Here is a 16,280-nt window from a genome sequence, read left to right as displayed (position 1 = left end):
AAAAATTTGACTCCAAATACCAAGTGTGTAATACCAAATTATTCGTAAAAAATGCTTTTTCCCAAATATGCTAATGAACCACCCTCGTTCCATTTGAGAAAATTGAGATATATGATTAAAAATACGATTTGAGCATTTTCTAACTGGCCAGGACAAGACACATAAAATACTAGGCAATCAAATCTATTTTTCCGAGGCTCCTTGATTAAGAATTAGTGTTTTTAACATAATAATATGTCGCTCTAGATTGAATTTTAAAATTGAATTTTGTTTTAAGCGAGAATGTCAAAAGTTAACATATGATATGTCATTCTATTCAGAATGTCATTTTCTATTGAATAAAGTAAAAAAATACCGAGGGTGCCATTTAAAATTTAAGAATTGTAGTCATTTCCGGTGAAACAGGAAGTGACCAAAAATAATTGAATAATCAATTCTAATTTATGTCATATACTAACATACCAAATCTCGTTTTTTTTTTCTCTGAAAAAAATAAAAAAGTTATAAGGGTGAGCCAGTTTTCAGACGCCGCCCGGTATATTCAAATATCCAGAACTCCCACAACTTAAAGAAACATGTATGCTTTCAATATCTTCTAAAATATACTTAAATAATTTTTTCTTTTAAATATATTAACATCGCGAAATTTTCATACATATACAATATACAATCTTTAGTTAATAAAGTTTAGGATTGAGTTATATTCTAAATTCTGTATCAAACAGACTGTTACTTCATAAAAGATATGATGAAATGTAAATTAAACATTTAAATTACCTACTACTTATCATTTAATCTGTAGATAATACTAAGCTATTAAATATTTTTACTAAAAAATAATATTAGTTAAATATGCACGCATTAAAATAAATAAAGAACTATTTTTTCAAACGTCACAAAAGTATTAATTTTTGCGACATGATTTTTGACAATATAAAAAAGTTATTTTAACGCCTAGGCATAAAAATATATTATTAAACTGACATAAAGTGTCAAACTGAACGAGCGTAACCATAGTTTCTCGATATATAATAATTACATACAAGGTATGACTTTTAAATCTTTTTATATTATTTGAAACGTTTGAAATTGTTTAAAAAATTACTTGTGGCGTTTGAAAAAAACAGCATGTTCTATTCGGAGTAAAAATGACTTTTTGTGCCTTGGCTGTATGTCGTAAGTCAAACGTACAGCCTCGCCAAAAAAATGTCATTTTTACTCCTAATAAAACAATATACTGTTTAGGCGAATACATTGTTTTAATACTAATTAATAACAAACACAGTTGTGTTAATGAATATTATTAATTTTTAATAATAAAAAATATTGTATACAAAATTGATTCTTTTCAATCACATGTTCAGAAATAAAAATATCATTGGTATGTTAAAATATCATGTAATTTTATTAAAACTAATAATTAAATTTTTTGTTTTTAGTATTAATATTTTATTTGAAAACAATCAATACATAATCACTATGTTATGTTCATTAGTATATGTTACATATATTAATTATACAGGGTACTACAAATTCGAGGTACGAGCATTGGAATCTCAAAAACCGTAATAGATAAGAAGATGGTTAAATTGAAGGAAAGTTGCGTCTTGAGATATTCACCAAGGCGCTATCAAAAATTTTTTAAAAATCTCAAGGATTGCTGAGTTTTTTGGAAAAAACGGATTTTTTTTGAAAATCAGTTCTATTTTTTCAGAAATCAAAAAACTAATTGCATATTCTCATAGCCACTTTATTAGGGCTATCTGATAGTATTTTTATATTTCCAAATTAGCTGATAATTTGTGAGATACAGAGGCCAACTTTATTTTTTTAAGTACGGACCTGCATTTTTTATTTCAGATTTTAAAAGAACTCGGTTTTCTGAGTACAACGATGTGCCACACTTTATACTTTTTTTTTGTTTTGAGTACCTAACAACAACAAAACTATTTAATTATTATTTAAAATAATTTCAAATCCGACTCTGTTTTTTTTTAATTATTTAATCTGATTATATTCATTGCACCAATATTGATCAGCGCTAATTAACATTGAATAAGGAAAATCGAGCAAATTGAAAGATTTGAATAAATAATATCCAGGTGAGCAATTTAAAGATATTATCTTTAACTTTTTTTATTGTGAATTTAACATCTCAGTGTACCATCTAATAATATGCATAATATTAATCGTAATTATTATAAATAAATCTACTTCTGCAAACTACTGTTTAATGCTCTACATGTTTGAAAGGGTTAGCGTTAATCTAGCGTTTGAAAGGGTTAGCGTGATCAGCGCTAATTAACATTGAATAAGGAAAATCGAGCCAATTGAAAGATTTGAATAAATAATATCCAGGTGAGCAATTTAAAGATATTATCTTTAACTTTTTTTATTGTGAATTTAACATCTCAGTGTACCATCTAATAATATGCATAATATTAATCGTAATTATTATAAATAAATCAACTTCTGCAAACTACTGTTTAATGCTCTACATGTTTGAAAGGGTTACCACCCTTCCTATTGCACAAATCTATTATTCGTTCAGTTTTATTTGTAAATCTTTGAACATATCTTCTTATACTTCCGAATACATTTCGTACTCTTTATTATAAATGTTGAAAAATATTAATTGGATTTGATTTGGATTTTTTTAAATTTTTTATTGCATTTGATTTTCCGTATTCAATGTTTTACCCCACGTCATTGTTAAGTTTGAAAATCTTATCAATATTGTAACGATGTATAGATTAAATATTTAAAAAAAAAACAGAGCCGGGCCTGAAATTAGTTTAAATAAATTGTGTTCAAATGTTCGAAACAAAAAAAGCATAAAGTGTGGCATATCATTGTACTCAGAAGACCGAGTTCTTTCAAAAACTGAAATAAAAAATGCAGGTCCGTATTTAAAAAAAATAATTCGGCCTCTGTATCTCACAAATTATCAGCTAATTTGAAAATCTAAAAATACCGTCAGATAGCCCTAATAAAGTGGCTATGAAAATGTGCAATTAGTTTTTTGATTTTCTAAAAAGTAACGACAGGAAAAAATAAAATTGATTTTCGAAAAAGTCCGCTTTTTCCAAAAAAACTCAGCAATCCTTGAAATTTTTGAAAGTTTTTTGATGGCATTTTGGTGAACATCCCAAGGCACAACTTTGCCCCAATTTAACTATCTTCGTATCTATTACGGTTTCCGAGATACCAATGCTCGTACCTCGAATTTGTAGCACCCTGTATATTAAGTTATATTTATTTAGTTATATTTTGTATTAGTTATATGTTCACTGTATATTAACTACTATTCATGTAATGTACTACGCAAAAAACGCTATTAATTATTTACATTCTTTATAAACAATTATACTATTAAGTAATAACATTGAAATGGTCAGCAATAATATCGCCTACAATATTTATACAAGCTCTTGAATAAAGTAAAATAAATTAAAAATTTGGTATAAAAGTAGATATGTATGTATATCATATTACAGAAATATTAATTACTAAACTTTTATAAATTGAATTTAAAAATATTACTAAATCTGCAAAAATAAAGTTCAAATTTAACTCGTCACTGTACACTGTACACTAAGGCATAGCCAAAGAAAACAATTTCTTTAATGCAGTTTGAGTAAAAAACTTCAATAAAACAAACATTATGATGCACTTACGTGTTTGGGTCATTTTTAAAGGTGCAACAATACGTCAGATTCTCCCGACTAAACTGCGACCGAGCGAATGGCAAGACCGGCAATTTTTCTATTAGTTTTTTAAATAACACATCAAATAATCGCAAAAGCTAAATTATCCGAATAAACGCTTGTTACGTATGATTGTGCGTGCGCAATACAAAACTATTTTGCATGCAATAATTCTTTATTGTACAGGTTACAGGTTGGTATGATGAGTTATCGCCGTATGTCATCGGTTTATCGCAATAATTCTATACATGGTGTCCCAATATTCCGTAGACATAGACCACTACCTATTTTTGAAATCAGAATAACTTAATTAGACACAATTTACCTCTATACAAAAGTGCTTCGTTTGTCAGCTAGACACCATCAAACTTTAAAAAAATAAACAGATTTTGTAAGAATCATTAATCCCATTTGAATGAGATTTGGGGTGCCTATGTTTTGCTAAGTGCTTTAGCATTTGACTTTCACAAAAATCAAGAAATAGAACGGAAAGGGTGAAAAGTACACCCATCCTTACATAAATGTTAGTATAATTATTTTCCAACTTAACCGACGACAGATTTTTTTTTTCGTAAAATGGTCCCTCTAGTATTTATTGCTACATTTTTTGTCCCTTGTAAAAAACGCCACCTTGCATAGTTTTTGAGAAAATAATTTTTGGAGAATTTATTTTTCCAAAGCAGACCTACAAAATATACAGGGAGTTCTAATATTCCGTGGACATAGAACACGTACGTACTTTTTGAGTCAAAATAAGTTAATCGCCACCTATGATCGCCACATAATTTACCTACAAACAAAAGTGCTTCCTTTGTCCGTTAGAAGGCATCAATAAAAAATAAACCCGAACGTTAATTAATTTGCGGCGAACTGGGCGAACGTAATGAGCGAGGAGATCGCCTTCTACAATATTCCCAAGAAAACTCCATGATAATAACTAATACGTTCTTCAAACTACCAAAACGTCGCCTAAACACATGGAAAGCCACGAGAGTGAGAACCGCATTGTCCGACACCAAATTGATTATATTATCCTCAATCAGAGATACAGGAAAGCAGTGAAAAGTGTCAAAACATACCCAGGAGCAGATGTAGGCTCGGACCACAACCTACTGGTGACGGAGATTATGGTGAAGCTCAAGAAGCTGAAAGTTTTGTCGAACCAAAGATCTATTGATACCAGCCTACTAAGAAGTAATAACGCGAAAGTGAAGTTGTACCAAGGTATAAATGAAAACCTAAGTAAATTGATAAATTGCTGTTCGGCAACACAGAGCCAACCTGAAGACATGTAGCAAAGTTTAAAATCGGCTGTTATAGAACCCTGCAAGAAATATCTGAAACCAGAGAAAAGAACAATGCGAAATGATTGGATGACTGTGAAATTTTGATGCTTAATTATGGGAGAAAGAAGGAATCTGAAAAATACAGACAGACAGGAATATAAAAGAATATAGAAACTCATCAAATATAAATGTCGTTAAGCTAGGGAGGAGTGGATAAAAGAGGAATGCACTGAAATAGAAAATCTGCAAAGACTTCACGACTCACACAGTATGCAAAAAAAAAATAAAAGAGTTTACTGGAACTGTTCGGAGGCAAAAATCGTACATTCTTACAAATGATGATGGAGACATTGTGTTGGATATTAAAGATCAATTGACTCTATGGGAACAATACATCGAAACCCTTTTCAACGACCAAAGAGAAGAAATCACTACCAGCATTAACAATGAAATGGGGCCATCTATTTTAAAGGAAGAAGCGCAAGCGGCAATAAAAGCAGCCAAAGATGGGAAAGCGCCTGGCCCTGACGATGTACCTGCAGATGCGCTCAAGTTGATTGAAGAACAACACTTAGGTGCTATCACTTCTCTATTTAATAAGATCTACGAAATAGGGATGATACCAAAGGAATGGCTCCAGTCGACGTTTGTCACAATTCCAAAGAAGCATAATGCCAAAAAATGTGAAGAACACCGCACGATCAGCCTTATGAGTCACACACCTTAAGATCTTTCTCAAAGTCATCCACCGCAGGATTTAGCAGAAAATTAGAAGAAGATATAGCAGATACTCAGTTTGGCTTTAGAAATGGTTTCGGTACTAGGGAGGCTTTGTTTGCCTACAATGTCTTAATGCAGCGATGCCTTGATGTCAATCAAAACGTATATGCCTGTTTTATTGACTATAATAAAGCATTCGGTAAAGTAAGACACAAGCAACTAATAGAAGCGTTAGAACGAAAAAATCTCGATACAAGAGATATACAAATAATAGTAAAACTGTACCTTAATCAAAGTGCGTCTGGTCGCGTCCAATCTGAACTGACGAGAGCAGTGGATATCAAACGAGGAGTTAGACAGGGATGTGTTCTTTCACCACTCCTTTTCAACGTCTACTCAGAGGAAATCTTTAACAAAGCCCTCGAAAATGATGCTGGTGGAATACTAGTTAACGGCATACCACTGAACAATTTGCGCTACGCCGACGATACAGTCCTTCTCGCTGAAAACATGCAAGACCTTCAGAATATGTTAAATAACGTCATCACAACTAGTCGAGAATATGGTCTGACACTCAATGTTAAGAAGACCAAATACATGATTGTCACTAAAACTGGAGTGCCCAATGAACATCTGTACCCGGAAGGCGAGGAGCTCGAAAGAGTAAAGAGGTATGACTACCTGGGTACAAGTGTCGACTACACCGCGGATTATTGTTCAGAAATAAAGATTCGCATTGAGAAGGTCCGTGCATCCTTTGTGAAGATTAAGAAGCTGCTCTGTAGCCGCGATTTGAGCCTAGATCTGAGAACTCGTATGCTCAAATGTTATGTATTTCCAGTCCTTTTGTATGGTATGGAAGCTTGGACCCTCAACGAACTTTGCGAGCGGAAACTGGAGGCCTTCGAGATGTGGACATACCGTAGGATGTTGAGAATACCATGGACAGAACATGTAACCAACGTGGAGGTTCTGAGAAGAATGAGGAAGAGCGTAGAGATCCTCAAGGAAGTGAAAATAAAAAGAAAATTGCAATATCTCGGCCATATCATGAGAGGTCCAAGGTATGAGATTTTGCAACTCATAATCCAGGGAAAGATTGTAGGAAAAAGAAACCTGCGAAAATGGTTTAATGTCACGTCATCTGACCTATTTAGGGCAGCAGCTTCAAAGGTCAAAATAGCAATGATGATAGCCAACCTCCGATATGGAGACGGTACATAAAGAAGAAGAAGAAGTTGATTAATTTAAAATTTATTATTATTTATTAGAGCATAATACATTTTATTCGCCTCCAAAGCTTGATGTGACTAAAAAACATTTTTTTGGAAATCAGCTTCGGAAAAATATATCATATTTTACAAGAGACAAAAAATATAGTAAATACTAAAAGGGTCACTTCGAGTTTTTTTTGATTTTTGTGAAGGTCAAATGATAAAGCACTTTATTAAACAGGGATAATCCTAATTCAACATTATATTTCTATAATTATGGTGTTATCTTTAGTTTTATATTGCAAAATTCTAAGATTCCAAACCAAATAAAAATAAAGGTTTTAGATACTAAAGTGTTCTGTAAAGTAACGATAACTATTAAGCTATATTGTATAATTTATATATTTGATACCAATTAAATTTTAGTAATCGGGGGCGCGATTTTTAAATTCATTGTTGCCAACCATGGACATATTCAGCGCCGAGCAGACTAACTGGAATTTAAATTTCCCGTTGGGGATGCAGGTGGTAGCTCTGCTAAAATGTCAAGTTGCCACATTTATTTCTTTATTTCCTGACATTGTCATTCGTTTTGACACTTCAGTTTTGTATTAGGTAGGAGTTTTTAGTTTAAATAGTGTTGTGATAGAGAGTGTGAGATGTTTACTATAGCAGCCCTTGCAGTCGAACATTGTTCTTTTAAGAACCTCTTTTAGTGCGAAGTGTACAAAATACCTTAATAATCGTAAAAAAACTCATCGCAACTTTATTAGAATATTTTGAACGGGAAAGCGGTAGTAATGGTCCTTTATGTCCCTTAAGTGCTATTAAGAAGTTGAGTTTTGTTGATGTAAATAATAATTGTTTATATGTTTATAATTAATTTATTTTTGTTTCCTAAAATATTTTGATTAAAAAAAATAAGTAAAACTGGGCAACGTTGTGCTGGTCAAGTTTACTCACGTGACTAAAGGTTTATTTTTAATTGATATGAACTCTAGCTATAGTAATACTATAATAATAATAATACATAATCATATTAATGAATTAGATAATGTCTAATGGGTGTAAAAGCTTTTTTTATTTAATATTTCTCACAGACAACAAATTTTTTGAGACTTTTAAATATTATTTACCTATTAATATAAAACAAAATATGGTGACGATGGCACCAAAAGTGATAACGGCACTAAATAGCATATTGAAACTAGATCAATGGTTCTTTGCAATATGCGTAAAATCAGATTGCAACGACAATTAAAAAATAGAATACAATAATATAGATTTTTAAGTTAAGTCGATACGATAAAAAAAAGCGTCAAACACGAATAACAATCGTTGATAATTTTTTGGCGAGGTCAAGTCCTAGACGTGATTACTTGACCCGTACTCTTGTTGATTTTTTAATCGCGCTTACTGCCAATCGGCCTTATTTTTAAATTTTAATTTTAATAATATAGATTTGTGTGTCTGGAAACGATCTTTTTTTAATCTTTCTATAATTACTGTTAATTTTTAACAAGCTTCATGTGTCGATTTTTAGTAAATGAAGTCTAGAGACTGATCTCACCAAAATTATCATCGATTGTCATCCCCCAGCCGTCTTTGAAGCCGATTTCTTTCGATCATACGGTACATTATTACTAATGCAATTGTTTAACAAATATCCCATTGATTCTTTTGGATTTCACATGAATGGATAATTATAAACAAATATGACAACATAATTCAAAATTTGTTAATATCACAAATATTATTATCCTTCTAGATATTTCTAGCATCGTCTCACAAAATACATTTTCAGGGCTAATTATATCTCTTTGTTATAGTTTGATATCAGTAAATACTCTTCCATACAATGCTTACATCTGAAGTTGTAAACAGAGCAAAGGGTTAAAGCTCGAATTCGGCCAATAAATAAAATATACATAATAGAAACTGTCCGTATTTCTATTGCCTTGTTGCGAAAAAAATGCTGTTAAATGTCAAAGAAAATTATTATTCAAAAAAAAATGAAATTCAACTCTTGAACGCCTTATGGCTTGCATGTTTACAACATGTTAACAGTTAATATATACCAAATAAATTTTAAAAGGAAATAAAACAATAAATACAGCTTGCTTGTAGGTTTTAAATCATGCCATTTTAAGATACATTTAAAATTTTAAGATATACCTAAAACACATACTGCAAATATAGAAATTATTGTGTATAAAATTCAAAAGCAAGGTTTGCATATAAAAAGTTTTGAATTATTTTTGAAGATATACATTTATAGACTATAATTTATTTATTTATTATTTAAATAAAATTTGCTGTCATGCTTTCAATTAATAAATTATTTTTGTGTCTTAATGAAATATATGTTTTGTTTACATTTCTTTTTGTGGGGAAAAATCTGCAAACCAGAGACCGTATGTGTAGGGGCGCAACTAGACATACACTTTTGGGGGGGGCTCAAGTCTTTTGGGGGGGCTTAGGCCACTGTAAGATACTATTGATGTGAGGTTGAAACCAATTTTATACGAAACGTACTGGTCACCTGGGGGGGCTAAGCCCCCCTGCCCCCCCCCCTAGTTGCGCCTCTGCGTATGTGGTACTGTCGGGGTGGTTGAGATACCTTACCGACTAAAAATAATTCCACCAACCGCTTTGAGTATCTCACCGAGGAACTACCTTTCGGCATTACTACTGGAGGAGGCAGTTTTACTGTGATATTTTAGTTACTAGCTCTAATTCTTTTTTCTTTCAAATCTCTTGCTAGCTCCATAAAAGAGTGCACCCCATTTCAATTTTCTGGGAATAGAAGCATCTCTGGAACTGGAACTAGATCGGGAATCTTAATTTCATCGACTCTTAGTTTTTTGTATATCTAGCTATGCAACTCTACGTTCGGCTGTCCATCGGTTACATTCCAACACGGTAGGTTTTTTGTTTATTATAAATTCTATGTAATATCTATGATAGAGACCCTCATTATCATCGCAATTACAAGAACATATACCGCGTGCGTCTTAAAAGTGGTTCACCTCTATAACTATTTTATATTTTCAGATAAAAAAACGAGATTTAGCGTGTTAGTATATGACATAAATTAGTATTAACTGACGTATTCAATTGTTTTCGGTGACTTTCACCGGAAATGACTACAACTATTGACCTTTAATTGGCACCCTCGGTATTGTTTTACTTTATTCGATAAAAAATGACACTCTGAATAGAATGACATATCATATGTCAACTTTTGACATTTTCGGATATGGTTTATTTCAAGTTGTAACATTCGGTACATACCGACAATTTGACTCGAAATACCAAGTGTGCGGTACCAAATTATTCGTAAACCCTTTTTCTAAATAATGAGCCACCCTCGTTCCATTTGAAAAAATTGAGATATGATTAAAAATACGATGTGAGCATCTTCTAACCCGCCAGGATAAGACACTAAAAACATTAAACGATGAAACCTATTTTTTCAAGGCTCCTTGATTAAAAATGAGTGTTTTTAACACTAATTTTTAATAAAAAACGCCATGGTACCCTAGATTAAAATTTAAAATACGGTTTTTTAAGCGAAAATGTCAAAAGTTGACATATGATAAGTCATTCTATTCAGAGTATCATTTTCTATCAAATAAAATAAAAAAATACCAAGGGTGCCATTTAATAATCAAAAGTTGTAGTAATTTCCGGTTAAACAGGAAGCGACCGAAAATAATTGAATGCGTCAATCTATCCTAATTTATGTCATATACTGACATACCAAATCTCTATTTTTTATCTAAAAAAAATAAAAAATTTATTGCCGTGAGCCATTTTTGGGTCAAACCCCGTAAATCTATAAAATTATTTTTAGCTATAAAGGATTTTATTATATATTATTTGTTTACTAATAACTTGATATAAAGGATACTAAAATTTTCTAGAATATTTTAAAAATTAATAATAGGCAAAAAAATTTACATTTTGCCAGCGATTACGCATTCTAAATATTTACAATACTTTATACAACATTTGCTTATAACATTTTAATGTATCCTGCAAATTTACAAAACTATTTTATTTCGTGAAAATACCGCATATACATATTATATTTAATTCTATTTTTAAATTATAAATGTCGTAATATCTAAATATTAAAGCCTAACCACATGCTAGCTATGCTAATATCTCTTAATTAGATCTAATTAAAACATTAAGTTTTATGATATCAGATAGTATTAAACCAGGAAAGATTGTAAAAATAATAGGAAAAAGACACTTACCGACAGAGTAATGACATTTCGTTTCATTACCAACCGCGGGCCTCGTTATCAGCAACAATTCGCCTTGACCTCGATCCAGTGGCCTTAGAACCGATTGATTTTGCGTCAAAAACAATCTATAACATCGAAGTGCCATACTTAGGGGCCTCCAACCTGATGAAACCACAGCAAAATAATAATATAACTGGAAATAGCTCGTAGGCAAAGCTCTGGTTTATTGCATTTTTTGAATTGAAGGTCGTCAAGGCTTTCTATCGAGGCTTTTTGATATGAATATTATACGCACAATTTCTCATTGAGGAGTCGCCGATATAATCATGTTATTGTGTTATCGGTGTTTCGCAGTACCGACAGTGTCTGGTAATGGAGTGGGGGGTAGAATCTAAAAAATAAAAAAAATCTCGTTTCAAGTGATTATCCCAACAACAAACAAGTTAGTACTAATAATAAAGATGCATTGTTTAAGAGAATACAGTAATGTAATTTTCTCATATACAACTATATACAGGGTGGTCTGAATTGTATTCGGGAAATTTCCGCAGCATATTCTGCAGATAAAAATAAGTAAAAGAGTTATAGTAAAAATGTATGTTCTCAAATGGTTCGTTTCGGAGATACAGGCTGTAGAAGTTTCATTTTTATTTCGATTTTTTTCAAATGTCTGAACTAACGATATTTGGATAAAAATAGTAGTGATATCTAATTTTAATGTAAATATGACTTCCGCTTGTAGGGGTCGTCACCTACATAGTTTTTAACTGGTTTGAAGTGTATATAATAACTTTTCGCCCATACCTGTATAAAATTGCTAATATACATTTCCGCTGTTTTTTACCTAAAAAAGTCTCTTTGAAAAAATTGCTACGAATAATAATTCTCCAGATATTTGGAATCGAAATAATCAATACATGTCATCATTAACAAAAATTGATATAATTTACATGCCAAATATCTTGAAAACGGTTAGTCGTTAAATTTTTACTAACAGGCCTTTTTTACGTAAAAAACGATGGAAATATCTATATGTCTATTTTTTTACTTAGTAGTTTTATACAGGTACTGATGAAAAGTAGTTACTCTTCAAACCAGTTAAATAATATGTAGGTAGCGCCCCCTACAAGTAGGAGTCATATCATCAAAATCAAACTATCGATGTAAGAAACAAGTAGACACCAATTTTCATCCAAATATTTCATTAGTTCAGAAATTATATGGATAAAATCGAAATAAAAATGAAACTTCTTCACCCTGTCCGAATCGAAGTATTTAATGGCATAAATTTACAAACTTTTTAACCTATTCTTATAGGTAGAATATGCTGCCGAAGTTTTCCAAATACAATTCGGACCACCCTATATATCTCAAAATACACCACATACCGGGTGTTCCAGTTGCAATAGTAGAGAAAAATAAAATATATCTAGTTTCGACGCATGCTGTATTTACTAGCAATTTATCCCATTTTAGTATGATTTGTTTATAAAAAGGCTAAATAGACTAAAAACGTTATTTTAATATAAAAGTGGCCGGATGCATCAAAAAATTGGCTCACCCCTATAACTTTTTTATTTTTTCAGATAAAAAACGAGATTTCGTATGGTTTGTAGTATATATAGTACAATACGACATAAATTAGTATTGATTGACATATTCAATTGTTTTTGGTCACTTCCTGTTTCACCGGAAATGACTACAACTTTTGATTTTTAAATAATACCCGTGTGTGCTATAGCTGTGTCAAAAACACTAATAATCAAGGAGCCTTTGAAAAATACATTTGATCGTTTAATATTTTTCGTGTCTTCTCCTGGCCTAAAAGATGCTGAAATCCTGTCATATGTCAATTTTTGTCAAATGAAATAAGGGTGGCTCATTAGCATATTATTTAGAAAAATCATTTTTTTACGAATAATTTGGTACCACACACTTGGTATTTCGAGTCAAATTCTCGTTCAAATGTTCGCATATTACAATTTCAGATAAACCATATGCGAAAATGTCAAAAGTTGACATATGATATGTCATTCTATTCAGAGTGTTATTTTCTATCGAATATAGTAAAAAAATACCGAGGGTGTCATTTAAAAATCAAAGTAGTCATATCCTGTGAAACAGGAAGTGACTAAAAACAATTGAATATGTCAATCAATCCTAATTTATGTCATATATTAACATACCATATCTCGTTTTTTTATCTCAAGAAATAAAATAGTTATAGGGGTGAGCCATTTTTGAGACGCACCCGGTAGAATATGATATTATGGTATTTTTGGAGTGAGAATTTGGTTCAACAAACTCGCGAAGTTTGGAGAACAAATTCGCCAAGCAAAAATATACAAAATTTAATTTAAAGAGTACAGCTTTGTACAGTATAAAACCAACATAAAAATTTCAAAAAAATATACGATAATGAAGAAAAAAATATTAAACCTGTATCATTAAATTTATATAGGTAATTTATATTATCAATAATTGCAATCAATAAAATAATTACATCCAATTTATAGCAAAATATATTAAACAATAATAAAATACAATATTTGTGTTTACATGCGGCTACGGCTCGGCTGATTTAAGTATACCAAGTTATTATTTCGAATTAAGTTACGTCCATGTTATTTTGTACGTATATTTCAACAAGGACAGTTTACATATTAAAGAAGTACATATTTTATCTGGTACAGTAAAGTCTAGCTTGGGAAATGTTATGTGAATATACAAAAACAAACAAAAAAAATACCGGGTGCGACTCAAAAGTGGCTCACCCGTATAACTTTTTTATTTTTTCAGTTAAAAAAACGAGATTTGGTATTTTAGTATATAACATAAATTAGGATTGATTGACGTATTCAATTGTTTTCGGTCACTTCCTGTTTCACCGGAAATGACTACAACTTTTAATTTTTAAATAGCACCCTCGGTATTTTTTTACTTTATACGATAGAAAATAACACTCTCAATAGAATGACATATCATATGTCATTTTCGCATATGGTTTATTTGAAATTATAACTTGCGGTTCGTAACGAAAATTTGACTCGAAATACCAAGTATGTGGTATCAAATTATTCGTAAAAAATGCTTTTTCTAAATATGCTAATGAGTCACCCTCGTTTCATTTGAAAAAAATTGACATATGATTAAAAATACAATTTGAGCATTTTCTAACTGACCAGGATAAGACACTAAAAACATTAGACGATCAAATATATTTTTCCAAGGCTCCTTGATTAAGAATTAGTGTTTTTAACATAGCCATGGCACTCTAGATTGAATTTTAAATCACGATTTTTTATTAATGTCATTTTATTCAGAATGTCATTTTCTATCGAAAGTAAAAAAAAAACCGAGGGTGCCATTTAAAAATAAAAAATTGTAGTCACTTCCGGTGAAACAGGAAATGGTAAAAAACAATTGAATACGTCAATCAATCCTAATTTATGTCATATCCTAACATACCAAATCTCATTTTTTATCTGAAAAAATAAAAAAGTTATAGGGGTGAGCCACTTTTGAGACACACCCGGTATATCAATATTTTGTTTTCCCTCGTATATTCATTTTTAATTTAGAACGAGATACTAAAAAGTCAAATAATTTAGCTACAAATTGCTTAAAAAAATCATCAAAATTGGCCAACTAAAACAAAATATATTAAACTTTAAATAATAATACTATGTTTATCTAAAATAAATTTTATCCATTGAAATTTATTGATATAAAATTTTGATTTACCCTATTTAAAATACCCTGTATTATAATATTACGTAAAGCCCCCCAAAAAAACAAAACATTAATTGTGGTTATTATCAAAGAAAAACCAAAAATATAAAAAAGTATTACCTTGGAAAATTTGCTTTAAAACTAAACACGAAAATGTTATCTCTTTTTGAACATAATTAAAAAAGAAACTAGAATTTGTAGGTCTTAACAAATTTATTATTGAGTCAGTGCGAGCCAGCACACTGAAACTGATCTGGGGCGCAAGCCCGACGTCAACGATTGGAAAATGTGGAAATTTCAGCTCGAAGGACCGCTAGTTTTTCCGCGCGTCCTACCTAACCTCACATTTCCGCGAAAATGTTTGCATCGTTATGTTGTTATTGTTCGGGATGGCGACCTTTGTTTTTATGAGTAAGGAGAACGAGAAAGCCATAAAAAGCTTGCTTATCAAGGGGTATGGTTGACAACTAAGTTAGTTAATTAATGTTTCAATTATCGTTGAGTTTCGTTCCGTAACAAGAAGGGATTGATGCGTTAGGTTCACGTATGTCAGGTGATTGATGACAGCTGATAAAGCATATTAATATTAAATATTTACACACAAATTTTTGGAAATTCCCGACAAGTGAGCTCTGAGATCCAGACAAAATCTGGACCTCGTCGAAAAATAAATTACACATTTATTTAGGTATGTAAAGTTTGTCTAACGAGATACCCCAGTCAAATTAGTTAAAAAAAGGCCCTTCGATCGGTGGAAAAAATTCTCACAGTTTTGAAAATGGTTTTAAACGATTTCTCTAGACTTGGGCTTATATGTGTTAAAAGTCCCCGAAGATAGACGATGAGCTCGAGGAGTGGGAAGGAGTTAAGTGTCAATTTTTTCATTCTTTCTTGCTTATATCTCGGAAACTATGACATCTACCGAAAAATGCTCTATATATAAAAAAGAAGCTGACAAAATTCTCTATAAAAATGGTTCTATACATTTTTGTTCCCGGACTTATAGTTTCCGAACTATGCCCTTCATAAATTTGGATACTAAATCAAATGGCATATTCCAAATCCGTACAAACACATTTCTTTTCATTGTACGTTTTTCGTTCAAATAGCGTTGAAGAAGTACGATATCATGATTTTTTAAGTACTAAGTATAACTTTTAGTATATACTGTGATTTTATAAATTTTAGATGTGATGCGTTCACGCAAAATCACTCCTTGACTGCACAAGTTATTTGTTAACATAAATAATGTTTTCTGTTCATTTATTTTTCTATATATTTTTGTATAATTAAAGAATCAAAACCGACATTATGTACAAAATATATCAATTTCTACAATATTTGCAGCTGCGCTAAATGATGTGG

At 31.1% G+C, this 16,280-nt stretch overlaps 1 protein-coding gene across 2 annotated transcripts in view; it reads right to left on the bottom strand.

Moving 5' to 3' along the window:
- Positions 1–11,574, bottom strand: part of LOC115884080 (uncharacterized oxidoreductase YjmC) — a 45,382-nt gene extending 33,808 nt beyond the window's left edge. Inside the window, exon 1 of one of the 2 annotated variants that reach the window (XM_030902559.1) lies at positions 11,193–11,574. In XM_030902559.1, coding sequence (XP_030758419.1) covers positions 11,193–11,328 — 136 coding nt within the window. In that variant the 5' untranslated portion in view covers positions 11,329–11,574. Of the gene's footprint in view, positions 1–3,677; positions 3,797–11,192 lie in introns of those variants that run through there. The other variant, XM_030902561.1, reaches the window with a different exon arrangement.
- Positions 11,575–16,280: the final 4,706 nt, after the last annotated feature.

The sequence above is a fragment of the Sitophilus oryzae genome, unplaced genomic scaffold, assembly GCF_002938485.1.
Source record: "Sitophilus oryzae breed Bouriz unplaced genomic scaffold, Soryzae_2.0 scaffold_2014_pilon_pilon, whole genome shotgun sequence".
NCBI lineage: Eukaryota > Metazoa > Arthropoda > Insecta > Coleoptera > Curculionidae > Sitophilus > Sitophilus oryzae.
This window is presented reverse-complemented; position numbering and strand designations above follow the sequence as displayed.